The 23,291-nt window shown below is 38.1% G+C and overlaps 2 protein-coding genes and 1 long non-coding RNA gene across 4 annotated transcripts in view; 2 read left to right on the forward strand and 1 right to left on the reverse strand.

The window, feature by feature from the left end:
• Positions 1-213: 213 nt before the first annotated feature.
• Positions 214-3,473, forward strand: LOC126409733 (uncharacterized). Its single transcript, XR_007572363.1, has 2 exons — positions 214-659; positions 1,755-3,473. It is a non-coding gene; the product is annotated as an uncharacterized LOC126409733 (long non-coding RNA).
• Positions 3,474-5,701: 2,228 nt separating this feature from the next.
• Positions 5,702-12,509, reverse strand: LOC116249226 (peptide chain release factor PrfB1, chloroplastic). The gene is made up of 7 exons (XM_031622436.2): positions 12,216-12,509; positions 11,865-11,951; positions 9,262-9,482; positions 8,507-8,710; positions 7,144-7,359; positions 6,599-6,785; positions 5,702-6,201 (listed from the first exon to the last, which is right to left on the reverse strand). Exons 1-7 carry the CDS (start codon positions 12,379-12,381, stop codon positions 5,897-5,899), a joined length of 1,386 nt encoding a protein of 461 aa, XP_031478296.1. The 5' UTR covers positions 12,382-12,509; the 3' UTR covers positions 5,702-5,896.
• Positions 12,510-16,569: 4,060 nt separating this feature from the next.
• Positions 16,570-23,291, forward strand: part of LOC116249091 (uncharacterized) — a 31,321-nt gene continuing 24,599 nt past the window's right edge. Inside the window, exons 1-8 of one of the 2 annotated variants that reach the window (XM_031622219.2) lie at positions 16,570-16,783; positions 16,923-16,978; positions 17,067-17,100; positions 19,704-19,802; positions 19,952-20,100; positions 21,336-21,374; positions 21,504-21,596; positions 21,689-21,787. In XM_031622219.2, coding sequence (XP_031478079.1) covers positions 16,714-16,783; positions 16,923-16,978; positions 17,067-17,100; positions 19,704-19,802; positions 19,952-20,100; positions 21,336-21,374; positions 21,504-21,596; positions 21,689-21,787 — 639 coding nt within the window. In that variant the 5' untranslated portion in view covers positions 16,570-16,713. The remainder of the gene's footprint in view (positions 16,784-16,922; positions 16,979-17,066; positions 17,101-19,703; positions 19,803-19,951; positions 20,101-21,335; positions 21,375-21,503; positions 21,597-21,688; positions 21,788-23,291) is intronic. The other variant, XM_031622218.2, reaches the window with a different exon arrangement.

Consider the following 23,291-nt stretch of genomic DNA (forward strand, 5'->3'; position numbering starts at 1 on the left):
GCCACTCTTCCATGGAGGAACTTGAGTCCATCGACAAAAGTAATTCCAAAAAAAATAAAAACCGCACTAAAATATTATATTTGAAAATACTACATTTGATGACTAGTGGATCTAAGTTAAAGGGTGCAAAAAAAAAGAGCTTCCAACCTCGCTTTTAAAGATGATCTCTCGCTCAAACAAACAAGTTTCTCTTGATTTTTGAACTTTGTTTTATGGAGTACCATTTTTTTTTCAAAGACGGCGTCAAAAATCAAAAAAATGTATATATATATATATAAGGATCTAACTAAAATTAATAAAAAAAATTTTACCAAACCCTACCCAATTTAGTGCATCATCGTCTTCTACTTCTCCCTTTCTCTGTGTTTTTGTATCTTCATAGAATCGGGTGGGGGAAATGCAGGAGAGGTCGAAAGTTCAGGGAGAACGGGGAATCCTTTTGGGTGTGGGCTTTTGTTGCTGTGGTTGTTGGTGCTGGTTTCTAGGGAATTAGGGAAAGGAGAGGAACTCATACGAGATAAGAGTGGTGAGGGAGGCCGCGAATCGCTTCCACGGGCGAGCATTTCAGGTCTCCGGCGATCAATTGAGGCCTTCCTGCGACCCCGGTCCGGCCACACTCCGCGCCACGAACCACGCGATGCCTTTCGTTCTTGATTTTGGTAAAGTAAACGCACCATTCCCATTAATTTAGTTGTTAAGAAAGCCTTTCGTCTTTCCATATGAGCATGTGAACTCTTCATACTGTGGAACGGGATTGATGTTGTAAATGCGATAGCGATTTACGATTTTATGGGAGATGTTTTTGAGTATTTTGTTTGGATTTTTCTTCTTCTGAAAGAGTGTCGGAGAAAGAAATAACGCTGGCAAAAATGTTGATGTATGAAGGTATTGTGGGTTTATCTGATCCTGATGTGATAAAGGATGAAAATATTGTTGTAGCCGCATTTCTGTTCCTGGCATCTCAAGAACAGGAAACCAAACCTTCTCTTCAACTTTTTTCTTTTCAAAATTCAACTATATAAACTCCCATAAAATATAAAAGCTAAGACTGTTAGTTTTGAAAATTTTGTATAGTTCAAATCTGCACATCTTGTTTTCATGTTTGTTTAATTCCATGAGTTTGAATATTCTGTATCCGCTGAACAAGGTTGATTTTATAAAAGACGACCTTCTAATGTTTGACAATAATCAAGCGCCAGATAAATGGGACCATGTAAAATTAGTTGGATTCCTCTGGACAACCATCTGGTCATCCATTGATATGTCTATTTTGGAAAAACCTAATTGCATAGATGAGTCTCAAATATCCAAAAATATATGAACCAATATTGTATCAAAATCAGTTTTTTAATTTTTTTTTCTGACATGTGGATTTTGGATCTGTCACATCCATTCTACTCGTAGATCAAATCACTTAGTTGGCTGGGGGTGTCTGTATATATAACATAGATAGAATGTGTGTATGTTTCCTGGATTTCTCCATCCAGGACAGAGGACTAGTTGGGCCTCTAAATGCATGATGTAGTGTCTTTAGCAATGGATGGGCGGCTGTGGATGGCTGGAGATTTCACCTTCTCATAACCAACCACTCGTGCTAAAATATACTCATCTCTCACTCTCTACACACACACTATATATATATATATATATATATATATATACATAAAATAAAATATTAGTCGATTCTAAGGTTTCCTATTCTAATTCCTTACTTTTATTTAGGTGAAGTAATCGAAGTGATTTGATAATACCAGGAAATGCAGGAATCTAGTTGGTGTCGAGCAAGCCGACAACTTGTTCTCAATCCAATGGCTGAGAAGGAAATGGGGTCTTTGGCTGAAGGCATCCAGACAATACAAGGAAAGAGGCGAGTGGACACATCGCTAAGTCCACTGTCGAAAGCACTGTAGGTCAAGTAGTCACCTACATCGATTCATTGAATCAGTCCATGAGCAAAGATGCTGGAGGTTTTGGAGACTACAATACAGGAACTTATCCACCGTTGGACCAGTTGCAGGCTCAGTTGGAAAACTTGGCAGCTCGGCTGAGTATTGTGGAGGATGAGGTGCACGTCCTCAAGATCCAAAACCAGTCTTTAGAAAATCAACTTGCTTTGCTGGTAGAAGCCAGAGGCATGGGTGGGCCTCGAGCAAAAGTTCCTGAACCAAAGAGCTACAATGGCGCTCGTGATGTGAATGAGTTGGAAAACTTCCTGTGGCACATGGAGCTGTATCTTAAGGTAAACCAAGTTCAAGGCGATGACCTGAAGATAACTATAGCCTCAATGTTTTTGGTGGAGGATGCCATGCTGGTGCCGTCGGCGACATAATGATGCTGGAAAGGGTCTCTGCTCTATGGAGACTTGGGATGAGTTCAAGAAGGAAATGCGTCAATATTTTCTACCAAAGGATGTAGAGCGTATGGCTAGACGACAGCTTAAGCAAACAGGCTCCATACATGAGTACGTGAAACGGTGAAAGCATTTAGAAGCAAAATGCTAGATATTTCAAATATGTCTGATGCAGATCGGCTGTTCTACTTCATGGTTGGACTGCAACCATGGGTGGAACAGGAAATCATGTGACAAGACCCTAAGGATCTGAATACTGCACTTGTGTCTGCAGAGCGCTCCCAAGTTCGAGTATAAACCCTGCAACTTAAGGAAGAATGAGGGCAGTAATGACAATGCTAAGATGAATGAGCAACAACATAATAGAAATGACAATGCACCTGCTCAAGAGAGTAAGTGCAGAGGTGGACAAGATAATATGAATCTCAAGCCGAATCAGTCTCTGACTAGTTTAAAGTGCTGGCATTGTAGTGGAAAGCACTATGCATCAAAATGTCCGAATATTGGGAGCAACCAAACTCGGCCGTCCAGCCTAGACTATGCAAGACAATGAAGAAACCGAAGGTTTGAAGATGAAAGAACTCTGTGTTCAATATTTTGAAGGGTGTGGCAAACGCCGGTGTTGCACCTCTGAAATAACTCTATGCTCTTATGAATGGCAAGTCCACAATGACAATGGTGGATACTAGTGATCCACACAACTTTGTCTCATAAGAAGAGAAAGGAGAACACACACCTCATCCTGGAGAAGGGGAGTCATATGTGAAGCCGGTAAATTTGGAGAATGCAAGGCTCATCCATAAAGTGGCTTGGGATGTGGTTGTACCAATAGAGGGTTACAAAGGGAATACCACTAATTGAGGGTGAGCTCACCAATTTGTTGTACCTTTCTACCCTTAGAGGGTTGCCTCAAGGGGCATAACTCAACCGGGCAACATGATGACTAGTGTATTAGGGGTTTGATGTTTGAATCTTGTTGTGGTTGTTGTTAAGCTCTTGTATGTTATTCTTTTGGGTTGCAAATGGTGGCAAATGCGACACCTGAGTTGAAATGTGTATTGTCGTTCCATCCAAGAAAACCTTAAATGCATAAGGGTAGGGCTTTAGAAGTTTTAAAGTTTTATGCGTAAGGCAGTTTTCTCTCTCTCTCTCTCTCTCTCTCTATATATATATATATATATAAAGTTTGTTTTTAGAGTGTTGGGTGAACCAGTTTTGCTGTAAGTTCCATTCTAATTTGTCCCTTTTGAATTCGATAGTGATTTCAGATGGAGAAGGATAAGCCTCTCTTTTGATTTAAGAATTGAATTGCCTGATTAGGACGAGCTCACCTAACTCAGCGGGTCCACAGGAATGGAATACTTGAGCTTTAGATCGGATAAGCATGTGATACTTGACTAGGGTTTAGAGTGGGACTTTTGGGAACCATGTTTGACACTTTGTTCTCCTTGGTTTGTTTAAAAAAAGAAAAATGAGAAAAGGTATTTTTCAGAAGACAATTACCCTTCAATCATGTGGGGGATCAATTATGGGAGCGTGTTCTGGCTCGAACACTCGACCTCTTCTACCATCGCTGTCAATGGAAAGGTAAAAAACATTGAAAAGATTCCACTAGGATCAATCTTGGAAAGTCGCTCCAGTACTCCATGGAAAAATCTGAAGATGCTGGGTCCCAATTGGAGGTTGTGTTGAACTTTCATCCTTTTAACACCAAAACAGATCCAATCCTCTGCCCCGAACACTCAAGTCAATTCTTGAGTGCCGAGTGATCAAAGTATCCTTTTTATTTTAAGAAAGATAAAAAAAATACAGAACCCTCTTCTTATATAAGGACAAATTTGAAAAGATAAAAATATATATATTTTTTTTTAAAAGAAAAAGCTGCCCCTAAACAAATATGTAAATGCCAATGAGAAGAAAGAGCCTACTTTTGAGAGTCCACGGTCAATCCCAGTACCGACAATGCTATACTGGTGCCCTACCACCACGTGGGACACTCAGAGTTTTCTGGCTTGATAAGATGCTTGGTCCAAATGACCTTTCCAACAAACATGCACCATCCTTACTAGATCAGGTCTCATGGCCAGTGCTCTCTCTCTCTCTCTCTCTTTCCCATTGGAGCAGCTGTACAGCTATAAATTTTGATGAACATGCCATCAACATGTAAATTTCCAATTTAAAAGATCATCAATCTGTAAATTTACGTATTTACATCACGTTTTTGGAAAAATAAAGTGGCATGTGCCCCCTTCTCGGATTCACCATAGAGATGGGGCCACGGACCATTCTTTTTCTCTAATCCTTTTGCTCATAAAGGGGTTGAAACCCTTGGGCACACTAAAGACTGGTAGTGTAACTGGTCAGACCTATGGCATGTGAACAACGCATCTCATGTTTGATTTCTATGGGAGTTACCCTCTTGTCATGTTTGATTTCTATGGGAGTTCCCCTCTCCTCAGCATTGGAGGTTAAAGGCTGAGGGTGACATCTTGTCGGTTTTAAAGCATCTCATGTTTGATTCCTATGGGATGGGAGTTACCCTCTTGTCAGCGTTGGAGGTTAAAGGCTGAGGGTGACGTCTTGCCGGTTCTCAGGATAAGGGTTGTGGTTGCACCTCCTCTACCCCTTTCCTCCTCTCTTTCTTCAAAAATTATATGTTATCCAACACAACCATTTCCCCTTTTCTTTTGTTATCCTTTTTAAAAAGGAAAAAAAAAATTGAACATAATACATATTGGAGATCCATCTGTTCCCAGTTCAACCTGGGGAATTTTTGTCAGCATCAGAAGGATAAATAATTCCACTTTCAAAATCCCAAACCAATCTTGAATAATCTAAAATTCCTTTCAAAACATGACCAAGGGAGAAATTGAGCGCACATCTCAATCTTTTGGTCCTAACATGAGAACGAATTTTCTAATTCAAACAGGTTATAGTGATACCCAAAAACTGAGGGCGTTAACCAACATGCACCAACTTACTGTGAAAAATTTGGATCTTGTTGGGACCCCCTGGTGGCTGGTAATCTTGGAGATCTTGCAGATCTGGCGACTGGGCTCATGCGCCACAAGCGATCCTCCGAAAAAATGCTGGTTGTTTGTGAAGTGACACCGGAGGCGTGAAGCGGTAACTAGTGCAATAGACAGAATGCTTAGAAAATGTCCTTCTCAAGTGGCCGATTGTGGGCCACTGCCAAGGGATCCGATGAAATCATTAAGGCACTCGTCATGTACTACTCGTGGGATACGACGCTCCGGCAATGAGAAGCCAAACTTAGGTGTCAGTTCTGAAAGAATCTTTGCTTAAATCTAATTCAAGATGGTGCATCCAACGAAGTCCCATCCATCAGTGTAAACCAAAATCTGTAAGATGCTTGATCACCATTCTGGATACACATGCATATATAATGTGTCGGCGTGCATCTTACCTGACATCACGAAGATTTAGATGAAAAAATGCACTAGACAGAATCGCCCGGCAATCCAAAGGAAGGAAGAGCAGAAACGTCTGCATACAAAACGAAAGATGTGCACGTAGAAATTTACATCACTTTGTGATGCTGGCAGCTGAGCTTTTGTTGTATTTAAATTTAAGGTAAGCCCTGATAAAAGGATCCAGCTCTCCATCCATGACACTTACTATGTCAGATGTCTCATGACTCGTGCGCACATCTTTCACAAGCTTGTATGGATGGAATACATAGTTCCTTATCTGCTGACCCCATTCCGCCTTGACTGCATCACCTCTTATTTGATTGATCTCAGATGCACGTTGTTCCTCAGCTACCACTAGCAATTTCGCTTTCAATCTGCTCAAAGCTTTGATCTTGTTTGCAAGTTGGGATCTCTCTTCTGCAATACGCAGTTGTTTGTCAGAACCTCATAAATTAGTTGCACATGCATATTCAGGACAGCTGTTCACTTTTGGAAGAATAGGATGCAGAATGCAAGTGTGTGGCAAAATAAAAGGCACGACACTTGAAATATTTTTATGCAACCTTACTTGTGGAAGAACTTCAAGAGAGCATGGACTGCAACCATGTCCTTCAGTTCAGGCAATGCCACACAGAGAAAGCATTAAGGTTTGAAAGAATGGCAAAAGAAGCTTTGACAAGCGGTAATGGATGCATATAACATACAAATAACTTTTGACAAGTGCCACCGCGTGCATATGATGTGTGCATAAATGCAGGTGCATATGCAATGTGACTACCCTACACCCCTTGTTATGTACGTGTGTGTATCTTACCAGTGCAACGAACCATAATGCCTGTTGGAATGTGAACGATACGAACGGCTGTTTCAACCTTGTTCACATTTTGGCCTCCTTTACCACCGGCCCTTGAGTAGCTTATCTCCAGATCATCCTCTGGTATTTCAACATCCAGCGACTCTTCAGGAAGAAGAGGCATGACCTCGACTCCAGCAAAACTTGTCTGGGAAAAAGGGGGAAAAATGGTTTTACCCAATAGCAAATATTGATAGATCAGCAAACAAGAAAACTCCCACCAACCACAAACTTCACAAATAGAACAACAAAACAGAAAAAGGAGGTAGATAACCTCAACGCAGAGGAAGAATGTAGCGTCAGAAGTACCTATGCTAGGCAATAAGGTTCAAGCAGAACGTTTTTTCACTAGGAATACCAGGTCATGAATATACAGGAAAAAGTATTTTTTCACTAGGAATAACCAGGACATGAATATGAAGGAAAAAGCCTTTGGAGGCTGCTGTTGTCTAACCTGGTGCAAACAGATGGGGAAAAAAGCCAACATAAAAGGAAAGTCTGTTCACCTGACGAAGTCCTTTAGCATTAAAAGGAGACTGCCGAACAATACGGTGTGTTCCTTTCTCGCCTGACAAGTAACCATAGGCAAAACGGCCTTCAATCTCAACAGTAGCAGACTTTATTCCAGCTTCCTCACCCAAAGACTTGTCAACCACTCTTGTTTTGTATCTCTGTTTCTCTCCCCATCGTATGTACATTCTCAGAAGCATGTCAGCCCAATCCTGCACTGGAAGTAAAGCAAATAACCTGAGGACATTGTCAAGCCTGGAACTAAAGTCCCGTAATAGAATGGGACCATACCACAATATCTAGGGAAATAAAAGCAAAACAATTGTTGAAGAGTAACCACGACACTATATTGTCATTTCCAAATAAATCTTTTAATACAAAACAGCCACCATATTTTGAACTGTATCTCATGAATGTAAGCATGAAAATAAAGCACCGGTTCCCTCAATAATGTGCTAAAAAGCTTTCTCTTGCAATGGTGCTGTAATTAAGATAAAGATACCCCATACAACATGGTGAAGCAGTAAAAATGTAGAAAGTACCTGTTGTGAAAAATAGAATCCTAGACTCGACTAAAATACCTACCTCATGAATTCCATATAGCATAACAGAGTCGCAAGGTCCACGATATTAAGACAAATTCCTTTAGGTGGGGTCCTTAAGCTCCATGGGAGGACATAATACAAAACTCATAGAAGTGAAAACTTGACCAGTGACATTCCTCAACATCAAAAGAATCTGTTTAAGAAAGATACAAGTCTGCAGTCTAACCTTGCCAATACAAAACTTATAGAAGCGAAAACTTGACCAGTGACATTCCTCAACATCAAAAGAATTTGTTTAAGAAAGATACAAGTCTGCAGTCTAACCTTGCCCGTGTTGTGCAACCACACAGATGCAATAAGGTGACTACTAAATTCTACCCATCTTGAACTTCGCTAGGGAAATATGCCATAGTTTCTGGATTCACTCTAAGTAGGACGTATAACTCCCATAAAGCAAAACCAAAACTATTCAGATATTCTGATACCAAACAACCCAACCGTGGGACTTTTCCCAAGTCATTTTACTTTAAATTTCTCTGGATATCATTCCTTAAGTGTCTTCATCCCTTAAAAGTTCTCACATACTTCATCAATAAGTTAACATGGTTCCAGACACCCTCTCCAAAGAGGTTCTCTTTGTCGCTTTTTACTTGTTTTTGCTTCCTGAAACATCTTCAAATTTGAAGTATTTGCTTCTGAATCTTGGTATCCAGTACTCCACTTGTGATTTCTACTGTCAACTACATAAAAAATGTTCAAGGGAAAAGAAAATAATTAATTCCTAAGAGTCATGCAAACAGATAGCATGCAATACCTGAGCATCAGTACCGCCAGCACCAGCAGTAACAGTAAGAACAGCACCTTCTTTATCATATGGTCCAGAGAGCAGCTGGGTCAACTCAAAACGATCCAATGACTTGGTCAGCTCCCGAATAATTTTAGAGCCTTCTTCAAGAAGCGCAGTATCTATGGAATCTATCTCCTCCGTTAGATTGACAATCATTTCTGCATCTTCAACCTAATTCACTTGGCCAAATAAATTTTGCTAGAGAAGGAAACGGAAAAAAAAAAAGCTAAAGAACCATCATATAGGCTTCTAAATTTAAGCTGCTGTGTCTCTTGACAATTAGGTTTAGAAAAAAATGCACTTCCTTGTAGAATAAAATTAAAAATGATGGATGAGAATAAAAAAAGATGTCCTGAACCTTACAGTGGCATAGATTCATGGGCAGACCAGAAAATAGCCTTCACTTTACAGGTACACACACACGCACATGGAATAGGCTGAATCTGACACATGAAAAGCTTAGGTTCTGACACAGTTTAAGAAGATTAAAAAAAAATATTGTCTTAACCATAGAAATCAATGACAAAAAATCTAAAATATTCCTTATCATAATCCTTTGAGAAATCAAAATGTGGATAACCAACTGGATTTTCCTGAAAGAAAAATATCACTTTTTCTTGATAGCGTAAAAAAAAAACATTTAATAGAAGAATGTACGGATATCAACATTTATAACAATATGATGACTGAGCGAAACCTCAGAACTGAGAAAAGTATTGAACCTTAGATTTGAATTCAGAAAGCAGTTTAATTTTTTCTTTGATATCATTCAAGGAAAGTAGAGTTTCTTGTGCTTTCGTAGGGTTGTCCCAGAGAGAACTATCAGCAGCTGCTTCTTCCAGATTAACAAGCTCAGTTTCCAGTTGCTCCATGCCAGCAGATTCTGTAACTTCTTCTACACGTTTCTTCGTAGTTTCTACATCCTTCCTCAGTGTATAAAACTCTGTCAACAAACCATGTACATAAGTGACTGTCTAAGAAACCTTCTAAAACAAGGTATAGAAGAACCCAAAAAGAGTAAAACTAATTTTTGGGATGATAAGGAATTTCATGATACCTGGACTTGCTTTGATGATTGTACAACAACTCAATGATGAGAGAAAAGCGATAAGCCTCAAATAAAATCTTTGATATTGGAAAGAAATTATCCAAAAGATTAAATCTTATGTGGAAAGAGAAAGAGTTAGAAGAGACTCCGACAATCGTGGAACATCATCATGGAACACAATTTTTCATCTAAGGCACTGATAAAGATGCACAAAAAGTAAATTAACTTCTTTTGAGCTTCATGTAAAAATAACTTTTGCTAGTTTATCAGCACATAATTTTCAATCTCTTTTCCGAGAGATAGTCAATAATATTAATAACACCAGTAGTCATACTAGCAGTAGAAAGCATCTTAACCTTTCTGGCATAGCTTGAAAATGCAGCACACAATGGAAAATATAATGTGTGTGTGCATTTTGTGTGTGTACGAAAGAAGCTTATAAGTACAAACACGAGAAAATATGCATTCGAACTAGAGATGATTGTATAATAATAATTGATTATTAACAGCAGTGTCCACAAAGCACCCAGTCTGCACTCACACCTGTATGCAGCCAACTAGAGTGTGGCAGCCTATTTCCAGCAGTCACTGACATAGTTCAATTAGTAACAAAAAAGACAATGTAACCAAATTCTTTGTCTTACATTTCGTTCTGTGTCTAACTGCAAGACCTCAAAGTTATGTTCAGGTTCTAACTTGATATTCCTTCGATTTTTATTTTATATTTAATTTACCCTTAATCAACCCCATGCCAAAAGGAGAGTTTGCAGCAGCTTGTAGGGGAAGATGGAACTGGAAATTACTAAGATTCCTAAAGGGTATACTTGTAATTTCATATCATGGTAATATCATGATATTTTTGCAAGAAATACCTTTTGGTGATATTCTGAAAATATCACAAGATTTTCCACTTAAAACGGCTTATGCCTTTTTGGAAATAAAAGTGCAAAATTTCCAATATATAGTCCATAGTTGTGATTATGGTTGTAACTATGCCGAAATTTTCCTGTGGACCTGGAATTTGACGACAACAAAAAGAACAGCATTTTGCAGCTTTTTGACACTTGCCAAAGGTGACAATGAAGAATATAATTTCAGCTTTAAAGTCTTTCTGGAAGTGGGAAAATGACAAGAAATTTGAGGTGGAACAGGAAAGTAAGTTTCTTTTTTTTTTTTTTTCCTTTGCAGTTCCAAACAAGGGGAAAAATTTGGTATCCAAATTCTTTAAAGCCTGCTACTTAAACTTGTCACTGAAACTATCTTACCCATTCTTCCTACCCTGATCAGCTTATGTCATACAAAGAAGAGGAAATTTTGCTAATTAAAAAATTCTCAACCAAAATATCTGCTACAAATTGCCTTATGTCTGGAAGTGAGAAATATCTGTTACGCAAAACCATAGTTCCCAGGAGAAGTTTTTCACAACTTCAATGACATTGGAAAATATAGACGTATGCGAGGAAAGTTTAAGAGAGCATAGCAGGAGACCACAAAGCAGAAGAACACAATGTTCTGGAATGTTCCTCAGAAAAGTCTGTGGTTTTAGAAATGTTTTGCCCGCAAAACTTTTCCCTTGTCTAGAACGACGACAAAAGTGTGCTCTTTTGCCAATTTTACTGTTCCCAACCTTTTCCGCCTTATTAACGTGACCTCAGGAAAATAAGGTCAATGGTCCAGACTCCAGAGGAATTTGGTCCGGTGTGCACTTCCGTCTTGGTCACAAGCATGTTTCAAGTGCTCTGTTCTACTTCTAATAGAAACCGTCAATGAAAGTGGATATACCACGTTTCAGGAAAAAGAAGAAAGAAAGAAAGAAAAACCAGAGGACGACATTTTCAAGAAAACTTCATCTATAGAAATCCAAAATACGCAGAACCAACATAAAATTTGGAGGTTGAAGTTCGTCACAATTGTTTTAGAATGTTTAATCTAGTTCCAGTTTTAAATTCTGCATGGCGAACGAGAAATTCCAAAACAAATAACCATAAAGATATTCATCATCGTTAACAGATAAAGCACCGAAACTAAAAATATACCTTCGTATGCGAAAAACATTTATGTTAAAAAAAGAAGAAGAAGAAGAAGAAGCGGCATCCCAGATAGTCGAGCCACTAATGGTGCAATTGCGACGGAACACTAATTCAACCAATGAGTATCCAGCAAATGTTTCTTCTTCTACTACTACCCACAAAATTAATTGATAGTTTCCTTTCGGTTAAGAAACAGAATGAATTCAACCACGATGCTAACCAATAAGCGAACAGGAAAAGTGCACACCTTGGATGGCCCATTCAGGCGTTTCTGAGGCGCTTTCAGTGCTTGATTGTCCAGAAGCCGCAGCGAGGACAACTGAAACAGAAGACCCTGAGAAAAAAAGACAAGAACGTAAACAGAATGAAAGAAAAAAATCAGAAGACCAATATTCATAAAATTGAGAATTTGTCATGGATGCCGCTGCCATTAGAAGATGCTCGCAAACTAGAAAAAGCAGAAAGCAAGACCAAAAGCGTTAGCAAGGAAAAGAGAAAATTGTGATGGACATTGCCGAAAACAAGGATATCGTTGAAAGCCGAATATCAGCTATAAATGAAGAACTTCAAGATGGGAGAGAAGGACGAAACTCTTTACCAGAAGGAGAAAATGAGAGAGTCGTTGAAGCGATTGGTAGAAAACCATGTCGAACAGATGGAAAGAAAGGACAACAGGGGCCACGCATGTGCCTTCCGTGGCTCCTGCATAGCGGTAAAGAGAGTATCCTGTGGATAGGGGCGAGAGCTCCTACGCACTCCGCCATCGCCGCGAAGAGGCAGCAGCTCACGATGAGAGATGATGCTGTTCTCTTCTTCGCGTCATAAGATCGGTTTTTCCTCTTGGACGCGTTTGATTTCCTCGGATCTCATATCCACGATTTCCATTTCTCTTTCCTGGATTTCAAGACAGGCATTCTATTTGTGACTATAGACCAAAGATACAGAGCGTTTTTGAGTCTTCCTTCGTACACGGTTCGTTAGAACCATAAATTTAGTGAAATAATAAAAAAGTACCCCAATTTTCTAAAAATACAACGTTTTTCCATAGTTGTTTGAATACGCAAAGTTCATTGCCAAGCATGTCTACATGCACTTCACCCTTTTTTTTTTTTTTAGATTTTACTTGAAAGACCACCCCTGGCCTTTGAAACTGAGTGAGACTTAGTCGTTCACACAGGGGTGCTAAACCCTAAAGGCTGTGGCGAAGCCAGGTAGGGTGCTGTTATATATATATATATATATATATGTGTGTATTTATCTATCTATCTAGATATGAGAAATTTTTTATTAATGCCCCTCATGCCAAATTTGTTTTGACTCCGCCATTGCGGTCATCAATAGCACTACAACAACGCCCTTGCACTTCATAATCTCGTGTTTGTGTCATTCTCTTCAAATTTGAACTTTTAGTTCAAGAAGTGAGTTCTTGACTCATGTGCAGGTAAACTTAAGAGGTATACTGCCTACATTGTGTTTACCATATCTCGTGTTTGTGTCATTCTCTTCAAATTTCAACTTTTTAGTTCAAGAAGTGGGTTGTTGACTCATATGCGGGTACATTTACGACGTATATTGCCTACATAGCGTTTACCGTATCTCGTGTTTGTGTCATTCTCTTCAAATTTCAACTTTTTAGTTCAAGAAATGGGTTGTTGACTCATATGCAGGTACATATACGACGTATATTGCCTACATTGTGTTTTACCATTAGCTCAAGGGCAGAGCTGGAATTTTTTCTTAACAGGACGTTATATAATTTCCAAAATTTTCATTGGGACCAAGTGAATTTGACAAAATTTACATGGCAGGTTTTAATTTTTTTCAAAACATAGGGTGGGCCATTGCCCACTCCATTAGCCTAGCTTATAAAGCAGTGTAAATGAAAGGTTAATAGGGTTTATTGTGTGGTCGATTTTGTAGGATTGTGGTTTATGATAAAAGGGAGGCTTTTTAAGTTTAATGCAAAGCATAGATTTGGTTGTATTGTTCGTGTGGATGTTGAGCCTGACATCAAGGGATTTAGGGTATTGTCAACAATTATGTAAGTGTTATTAAATTGCAAACATTGTGATTACATAAATCACAAAGGCATATGAGCCCAACCTGACGAAATTATAAAGGCCAACGTAATTGAAGGTTTTGATCAACTTGAGAAAATAATCTATGTTGTCTGAACATGGGCAGTTATCAATGCAAGCAAATGAATTAAATTGATTTGTAGCGCGTATAAGCAATAAACCGTTGATGGAGTTCTCTCTAGATGACATGATTCTTTAGAAGTTCTAGGAAGAAAGATGAGTAAACTATCAAAATTTATGAGGACCAAGTGAGAAACAAAAGAGATACAAAGACATGACGCGGTAAAACATAAATAATTCACACATCCATTTTAATGTATATGTTCTTAATGTGTTGATCTCAACCTGTCCCTTAGCCGGCTTCACTTCACAGCATACAAGGATGATGGATATGTAATCTACTCTTGAGTTATCTCATATACAAACAAACGGATGTTAGGATTTTGATACGACATCTGATATGTAATCCTTGTGATGGTGCTTTAGTTAGCTTTTCATGGTCTTAATTCTTTTAGAATACTGAGTGCAAGTCATGACACATTGATGAAATGCAATTCATAATCTTTAAGTCATGTTTTTATATTTTTAAAATAGTTAAAACTTGTATTGAAGTAATTTTAAATCCCAGGTGCTCTATTTAAAATTATGTGAAAATTCGAGTTAAAATCAAGAAGAAAATTAGAGGTTTGAGTTGAAGATAAAAAAAAAAAAGCAAATATTCAGATACCGGAAAGTAGGGGCATTGAATTTAGATCCAAAACATTGGTGGAAATCCAAAGATGTCTTCGATTTTGTGCCATTTTCTCACTAGCCATAACTACCATCACTGCCAGTTCATGTCTTCATGATTTATTGAGTTCCTTCATCTTAAGCCTAGTAGAACCTAAGCCTGGACATCGGGTCCGAGCCGATTTATTTTTTTATATCATTTTATTTAATAATAATATATATGTATTATTAAAAATAAGTTTTATATTTAAAAATTTAATGTTTTATATTTTAAAAAATATTTTTTTATTTTAACCAGGCCTCACTTGAGCTTGGGTTTCAGGCGTCGGGCTGGGTTGGGCTGGGCCGGCTTGATGCCCATGCTTAATAGAAACATATGCCGACATCATTGTCAGGACATCGGTAAAAAAATGAACTTTCATCGACAGCCTTTTTCCCACACGTCGATGAATTACATTTTTTTTAAGTGACCTTCAGCCGCCTTCTACCCTCTTTACACATCTTGACTTGTCTTTCGCTCTCCCTTGGTCTGATTACATTAAGAGTTGAGATTCTCAGGATTTCAGAACCATGGATTTAAAATCAGACCCTCCTCTCATGTCAGATCCATAGATTTCAAATTCAAAGTAATCAAACGCCTCGAAATTGTTTTGTAAGATCCTTCATCTCTTTCTCATCCCTTCCTTCCTTCCCCACTTGGTCATTGGCTTTTCCTTCACTATTTTACTATATTGGCTACATACTTTTAGCAAAGAGATTTGTAAGGATCAGTAATCCACGACTTTGGCTTTGATTCTCGCTATTCTTCTATGATTCGAGAAACGGGTATGATCCTGTCTTTTACTCTCTTTAATGTGGCAATAAGAGTGCATCCTTTTATGACTCGAAAAACCCCTCCTATTGGCTTGAACGCTTGAGTAAAACTAGTGTCAACCTCTCTCTAATCTGTATCAGGCGAAACTCATCTCCTCTTTTTCTCTATCCACTTCCACAATGAACTAAAACTGGGATGCAGGTTTTCTTTTTATTGGTTTTATGCATTTAGAAAAGATACCATGATCTTTTTGATATGATTTTTAGGTGTTAGAATGGTTTTAGAAGTGGCATGATACATCTAGTTCTAATTTTAGGATTCAGGCCATGTAGTTGTGATTTTCTCCCAATGTGTCCACAAAAACATGAGTTAGGATCAAGCTTACTAAGTTCAGTCCACAGTTTGTTCACCTAGCTCAAGGCAGTATACCCATACATGCCTCATAGCTCTTTCAATTGCCCACTTGTCCTCGTTGGCCCCGACTGGGTGGGCTAAAGGGCACGGTGAAAAGGGTAGCGGAGGAAGATCATGAACACTCAAAATGCCCTTCTTTTCTTAATCGGAAAAAAAAGATATTGACTACTTTGCGTAACTGGTCAGAGGTGGGGTACCGTGTATTTTTTTTTTATTACCGTGAATGCTACTTTTTTGGACTGCAAAAGGTGGTAATGTTTGGTCAAATTAAAGCTGACTTAATGTCCATTCAAACTCATTCAAGCCCCGATACAGTCCATGACCTTAGAGACAGGAAAGTAGGGGATGTTCGGGTCTCTTTTCAAAACAATAAGTTGTTAACCTTGTGCTCACACCAAAAAAGAAGATAACTATAAGACCTATATGTGAAAATTTTGGTTTGAAAATAGGACTCATCCAACTAACAGTTGCCTCTAGCTCCAATTCAGTCTTCTTCATCAGTTGATCATACCGCCACTGGTACTTAAAAAAAAAAGGAAAAGGAAAATGGGGGCTGTAGAGGGATTCAAGTTCGAGATACTTTGCAAGTTATAAATTGTTGTCCTAATGTCCATAGTTTAACATGCAAGGTTATTTTCTAATGCTTTAAGCAAACATAAAAAGTTCCGTTCAAGTAAATATTACATATTATAGCACTAAGATCACATCTACGATCCGAAATTAAACCAACAATGCAGCCACTTATGTTTTTTCTAAATGTGTGACCATTCGATGCAATTTAGTCGCAACGTTACGTTTTACTGGATGCTGTTTGCCCTTTTCGCGATAGCTCCTCATCTCCTTGACAAGAAAACCCGGGGGCCGGGGTTTTATGAAGGGCCCAGTCAGCGGAGCGGTTGGCTGCAGACATAAATGCTTGCTACTGTGCCGATTCTTGACGTATTTATTCGGAGCACGCGTGCGACCCATGCTCCCAAGAGCTTCTATACATAATGACCGCTTGAGATCAACTCAACGGTCTTTCTCTCTCTCTCTCTCTCTCACACACACACACACAGAGGATGCTGCTTCTCGTCTTGGTCCTCGTCTTCTTGGCATGCTTCCTTGTGTTTCGATTCGCTACAGCCGATGGTGAGTTTTAATTTTTCCTGCCAATTTCGTGGCGTACACTGCTCCGTTTGGGTCCTTGAAAGTTTCTTTCTTGATAAAGGTGACTGCATAGACTGCAAACTTGGAGCATCTTGTCACGTTTTCTTCTGTTTAACTGCAGGGGATTTTACTTTGTTAGCAAAAGGGTCAGTGAAACGGGAGGAAGTGGAAGACAAGGTGGGGTCTTACCTCTATGAATTTTAATCTCTTCAGGTTCGTTTAATTTGGTTTTTGATCGGCTTTTTTGGATCTTCGTTGTGCTCAGGTCGTGTGGATTACGGGTGCAAGCCGCGGGATTGGTAAGCCAGTTCTGTCTTGAGTTTTGGTTTAGCTGTTGATATGTACCAATTTTTTTTTTTTTGAAGTCCTTTTAATCTGGTTGACCACTTCTGTTCTTGTTCTGAATGAGGATTTGAACTTTCTTTTTTTCTAGGCGTGTCAATTGTGTGGTTTTCCACTATAGAAGTTAAGCAAAATGTTATCCGTTCGCAACACAGTGGTGATGTATCTTTGTGGTTCAGCGTATACACTGCCAATTCTAAGCATTTCATTAGAATTTTGCTATTAATTCAAGAATCATATGTTGAACCTCATGGGTTAGATCCAACCCTCTCAAGATGCTGTTTCCTTTTTCCTTCTTTGGTTGGAGGAGGCCTGTCGGGATTAATGCCCAAACGTAAATTGGAATGAAATAGTTACATATGGCTAAACCTTTTTCCACATTGTGACAAAATCTTAGGGAAAGCATGCTTCGTCCATTAAAAGGGGACAGCAAGAAAAGGAGTTAACTGATTCACTAGGTGTGTTTTAGACTTCTATAATCCATTTTTGAGAAACTGATGTTGTGACCAATAATGGCATTTAGAAGAGAAATTGAAATAGAGAGGGCCAAGAATTCTAACGTGGTCCAGTCTGTAAGGACCAACTTCCATGGACTGCCAATGACAGCTTGCCACTATTTTGGTTTAAGTTTCATTGACACAGAAAGTCGATATATGTGATACAATGACACAAGGTAGTGAAAAAGAAATTAATGGTATCTTGAGGAGAATAAGCTTGCTTCTTTATTTGATACCATAGTGAAAAAGAAATTAATGAATAACTTCAGGAGAATAACCTGTGCTTCTTTTATCAATAGCACAAGGGAGGAATGATCGTTGGAGGAGACTGATGGCATTTATATTGAAGGCAAAATTGTGCATGAATTTGATGTTTTATGCTGCATGATCTCAATGGCATGGTTGATGGTGGGTCGTTGACACTTGACAGAGAAGCAATGTTGTCCCTCTCAAGTTGGGTGGTTAGGGATCATTATATACCCACTTGCAATTGATTTCGTTAAATGTGTCTCTTGATAAATTTTTAGTCAAAGCATCTGTGAACTGTTCCGAACTTCTGGTTTAAGCAGCACATATTTCTTTTCTTTTGAACCTTCTCCCTGATTAGTCAGACTCCCCTTGAAAGAAAGCATTATCTGAATCAATCCGACTCCAAGCACAGTTGCAGACTAAGGACAAGAGACTGTAAATGGCACTTGCCTTCACAACAAGGGGCAAGGTTTTCTCATAATCCACATCTTGAGTTTGTGTTAGGTCCTTCGTTTACACATTGTAGTTCATCCCATGAGTTTAACTTGTAATCACATCTATGATAGGAGTCAAATTCATCTCAAATGAGATAAGGTTACCAACGTATTCACTAAAAGATCTGTTCAAATTTCTAATGTACTCAAATTTCTTGGGTGAGTGGATACATGCGAACAATGTCACCTTCTTAGTGTCTTTCCATATTCCTTCCATGGTTTCAGGTAAGATAAATCCTTCTACCGCGCATGGCTCCATTGAGTTCAAGAGCCATGCCATAACCAAACAATTGGAAAATTTCCAATCATCAACATTTATTTTGGAATTTTGCCATGCACATAATATGACATGGACAGTCCACTCAAGAATAAGAAAGCAGCCTTCAACCAAGCTAAGCAGTTCAGTCCATTTAATTGAGTGGAAATAATCTTTAGTTTTGGACTTTCTCTGGAACCAAACTACATGCTGTAGCATGCACTGCCATGCCTTGAGTAGCAGTTGACAATCCACCATTTCCTGGGAGTGGCTTGCCATTGAGACTGAATTCTAGCATGATCACATTATGTCCACATGGACAACCCGCAGTCATACCATGGAGAGACTGAAGTTGTGAATGGTAATGGCATTATGCTGAGAAAAGCAAACCAGAGGGGACTCAAAGGTATCACATGGTTCGGTTTCTAAGGACTAAGCTGACTATCCACTATTTTGCTTAAATTTCATCAGTACAGAAAGTTTATATATATATATATAAAATGGAAAATAATGGGAATTTTAGGAGAACAGGCTTTGCTTATTTAATGTGGCAAAACAGTAGTGATTATTGAAGTGGGCCTGTTGGCACTCATATTGAAGGCACAGCTGCATGATCTCAATTGCATAGTGCATAGCTGACAGAGGAGCAATTTCAATTTAGTTAACTGTTACTTCAGCTATTATGTGATGTAATATTTGAACTCAAGCAAGAGTTTGGTAAGTTCATTTCAGTTTTATTGTGGTAAACTCATACAGTCTTATAGAAGTTGAAATGTCAACCATGAGTGCTTAATGCACCTTTTTCTTCCCTTTTTATTCTTCATGTAATTATACATTTGATTTATGATAGTGCAATGTACTTCCACATTTTTTATGCACAGAAACTCACAATTTTATTTGCATTTGTGTTCAACCTTTTCCTGGTTGGTGAATTCCACATTTTATGGATGGCATTTCATGCTTCATTTGCTGTTTGCTGGTGCTAGTTTTTAGAAGATAAAGAAGGGAGAGGGGCAGGAAAAAATAACCACTAATTGCCTTCCTGATTCACACTTCATTTTTAGGAGAGGCCCTTGCTAAGCAATTTGCAAGTTTAGGTGCAAAGCTGATCCTCTCTGCACGACAAGAATCTGAACTAGAAAGAGTCAAATCAGAACTTAGAGGTAGTTACTTTTCTCTCTCTCTCTCTCTCTCTCCCTCTTTCTCTCACACACACACAACAAGTAAATGATAACTAATTATTGCATGCATATACATAATTATATAGAAAATTGTTCTTTTCAGATGTGCAAAAAGCCTTGTATTTTTGTAGGTAAACATGTCCCGGATGGAGTGAAAATTTTACCTTTGGATCTAACCTCTGGTGATGAGTCCTTGAGGGAAGCAGTGAGGCAAGCTGAGTCATTCTTCTCTCCTGCTGGTATTGATTATATGGTTCATAATGCAGCATATGAGCGCCCTGTAAGTGCTTTTTCTAGAAAGGTCCTATTTCTTTCACTTAGAATGTAGTAAAATGCAGGATGTCTCTTTGTTCATCTGTGGGACTCATGCACTTGCCATCATATATGTATTAATTATATATATAGGATTTGAAAACAGCTGGCTACCTCTGTGGCTGGATGTTTTTTTTTTTTTTAATTTTGTTTCACCAAAAACTGTTGCTAAAGGAGCATGTGCAATGGCACTTGCTTGGCCGCAGTTTGTAGTGATGGAATGCACCGTTTGCAACATTTTTGAGCAACATAAAATAAAAAAACCATCCGGTCACAGAGGTAGCCAGCTGTTTCCAAATTATATATATATATATATATATATATATATATATATATATATGTGTGTGTGTGTGTGTGTGTGTGTGTGTGTGTGTGTGTGTGCATGCATGCATCATGCATGTATGCATATTATGATACCCCTCTTTCACCTTTTTGGTGTATTGTTCATCAATAAAAATAAGGAATTTGTCTTATTAGGTCATTATTTTCTTTCCAAGGCTATGAAGTGGACTGTGTGTCTCTTTCTATTGCCAAGTTTACATCTTTCATATGATCAACTTAGGGTGTTAATTATGTAAAATATGTTATCCCCACTTGTTTCACACTCTAGTCAGTGGGTTGTTCTTCTGATTTGCATTATTTAGGACAGTTATAGTTTCCCTCTGGTTGGAATAGCAGCTTTAAATGTGCATTAAACAGTAAGAGTGCTTAGCTCTTACGTAAATTCAGAAAAAAGTGAGATCTTTTTTACTGTATGAAGTTATGAACAAAGTTCATTCTTTTAAACTAGTTTCTCCTAAATAAGAAAGAGTGTTGCACCTCGTTGTGTAATACAAGATTCTATGACCAAGTTAACCATGATTTTCAAACACCAACGGTAAGCGCAGCTGAAAATGCAATTTGTCATAGATGTGGGTAAGTTAATCCACTAGCTGACTGCTGGATCTTGACCTTGTTCCTTTTTCATTGGACTATTTTAATAGGAAAAGAGTTTGTTTCAAATTTTGATATTTCCTTTAAACGTCTTTGAAGTCATGATCAGTGAGAACTTGATGAGAATGCTTTTTGAAAATGGAGACTTAGAGTTTCCGCTTCAGGCTGTTGTTTCTTTGTACCATCTAATTTGGTCTTTTAGGATCGGAAGGAAATGTAGGCCAACTTTTCTTTTTTTTTTTTTTTGCTGATTGTCATTTTCCTTTACAGAAAACTGCAGTTCTGGATGCAACTAGCGAAGCTCTCCTGGTAACAAGTGGATTTTTTTTCCTCTTTTCTTTGTCATGGTTATTTTTCATGGGAGCAGATTGAGGGGTAACATGGGCTTTTCTAGATTTTTTGAAGGGAAAAAATTATATGTATTCTCATTTTCTCCAGGCAACATTTAATGTGAACGTTTTCGGTACAATTGCCCTTACACGACACCTTGCACCTTTCATGCTGAAGAGAGGAAGAGGTCATTTTGTTGTGGTATCTGGAATCACTATTTCTTTGTCTGCCTCTTTTATTTAATTGCTACCTTGTTCTAGAAGTAACTTTTGTTGGTTATTGTTCTGCCATAGGTGAGCAGTGCAGCAGGGAAAAACCCATCTCCTGGACAAGCTATTTATTCTGCTTCCAAATATGCTGTGAATGGATATTTCCATACACTACGTTCTGAGGTGAGCATACTTTAGTATGATATTTATTAGCTCGAAAGCTGTAGTGACATTTTTCATGGGCATCTTCTTACAATTTAACCTAACAAAATTCTTGAGTAAAGGTAAACAAACTTTATTGTAATGCCAATATGTTCCAACATTCCTTTCCCTGAACATACTTGAAAATTCAAATTTTTTATTTGAAAGTTGTAAGCCAGCTATTTGTTGCAAAGCATGTGGAAATGAATATATGTGAATGTATATAAATTTTTGTGTAGTATTTATGAAAGAACAGGTATAACAGATAGTAAGATTGTTGCGAGTCTTGAGACACTAGTTCTTGGAGGGAAGATGAAGAATGATGGAAACTATCGGAAAATCCTATGCCATATTGACAATTACTTGAAGCAGTATCTTATCTTACAATTGTGTCCAGACATCACTCTTGTTGCTCAAGTTGCAAACCAACACTCTAACTTCTGTTTACATGAATGCAATAATGTGTATTGGTCTGTGCATCAAGAATACAACTTCCAAGGGGCTATTCCTATCTTCGTCTTATTCATTGGATATAATTGGTTATATTGATGCAAATTGAGGGGTGACCTAAATAATTGTCACCCTGCCATTGGTTTTGTCTTTTTTTAGGATGGTCTCTCATTTCTCAGAGTTGTAAGAAGCAACAGAAGATCTCTTTATCTAATGAAGCTGAATATTGTGCTATGGCGATTATAGCTATGATAAGTTGTTTGGTCGAAAGTTTCCTCAAGGACATAGATTACACATTGTCTTCAGAACTTCGTTTTAATGACAAAAATCTCTATAGTGTTATCAACTGCTCATTCGACGAGAAAACCAAACATATTGAAATAAACTACTTCTGTGGCTGAGAAAAACACTTGGAAAAACCATCAACCTACCATTTGTCTCCTCATAATGATAGTTGGTAGGCTTCTTGACCGAGGCTTTGGCTTCTTGTTTTCCTTCTTCTCTTAGCAAGCTTTCAGACTTTCAGTTAGACCATAAGTTTGAGGAGGGTGTTGAAAATTGAAATATGTTTACCATCTATTGAGTTTATATATATACACAGGCACACATACTCAACTATCTCTATGGTGGTCATTTATTTTCTTTCTGTTTATTTCATTTTCTATATATATATACACACACACACACACACACACACACACACACACACACATGCATAGGGATACACCTATGTTGTCAAGGCGACTAGGCACTGCCTGGGCACCAGTCAGCACATAGCGCTTAGGAGCCCTAGGCAAAAAAAGGTGACAATTTAAAAAAAAAAAAAAAATTAGTTATGTTAATATGTCAAGTTATTTTGATCAACTATTACTAATATTTGAAATGTGGAGAGTAGTAATATAGCAAGCATAATAAACTTAAACAATAAAAAATTGATTGTTCACTTCATTAAATATGCAAAATCAATAGAAGAAGTTTAACATTACTCATAAAATGTAATTTAATAAAAAAAAAAAAACTAAATCTAATCTCTAGA

Source organism: Nymphaea colorata, chromosome 2, assembly GCF_008831285.2.
Source record: "Nymphaea colorata isolate Beijing-Zhang1983 chromosome 2, ASM883128v2, whole genome shotgun sequence".
In the NCBI taxonomy this organism is placed as follows: Eukaryota; Viridiplantae; Streptophyta; class Magnoliopsida; order Nymphaeales; family Nymphaeaceae; genus Nymphaea; species Nymphaea colorata.

Excerpts from the sequence above, each read along its gene's own strand:
- LOC116249226 (XM_031622436.2), bottom strand. The coding sequence starts at position 12,381 with ATGGCGGAGTGCGTAGGAGCTCTCGCCCCTATCCACAGGATACTCTCT. Across the intron at positions 11,952-12,215 it reads TCTCTCATTTTCTCCTTCTG|GGTCTTCTGTTTCAGTTGTC; the intron begins GTAAAGAGTTTC and ends TTTTTTTCTCAG. Across the intron at positions 8,711-9,261 it reads TTTCTGAATTCAAATCTAAG|GTTGAAGATGCAGAAATGAT; the intron begins GTTCAATACTTT and ends CAAGTGAATTAG.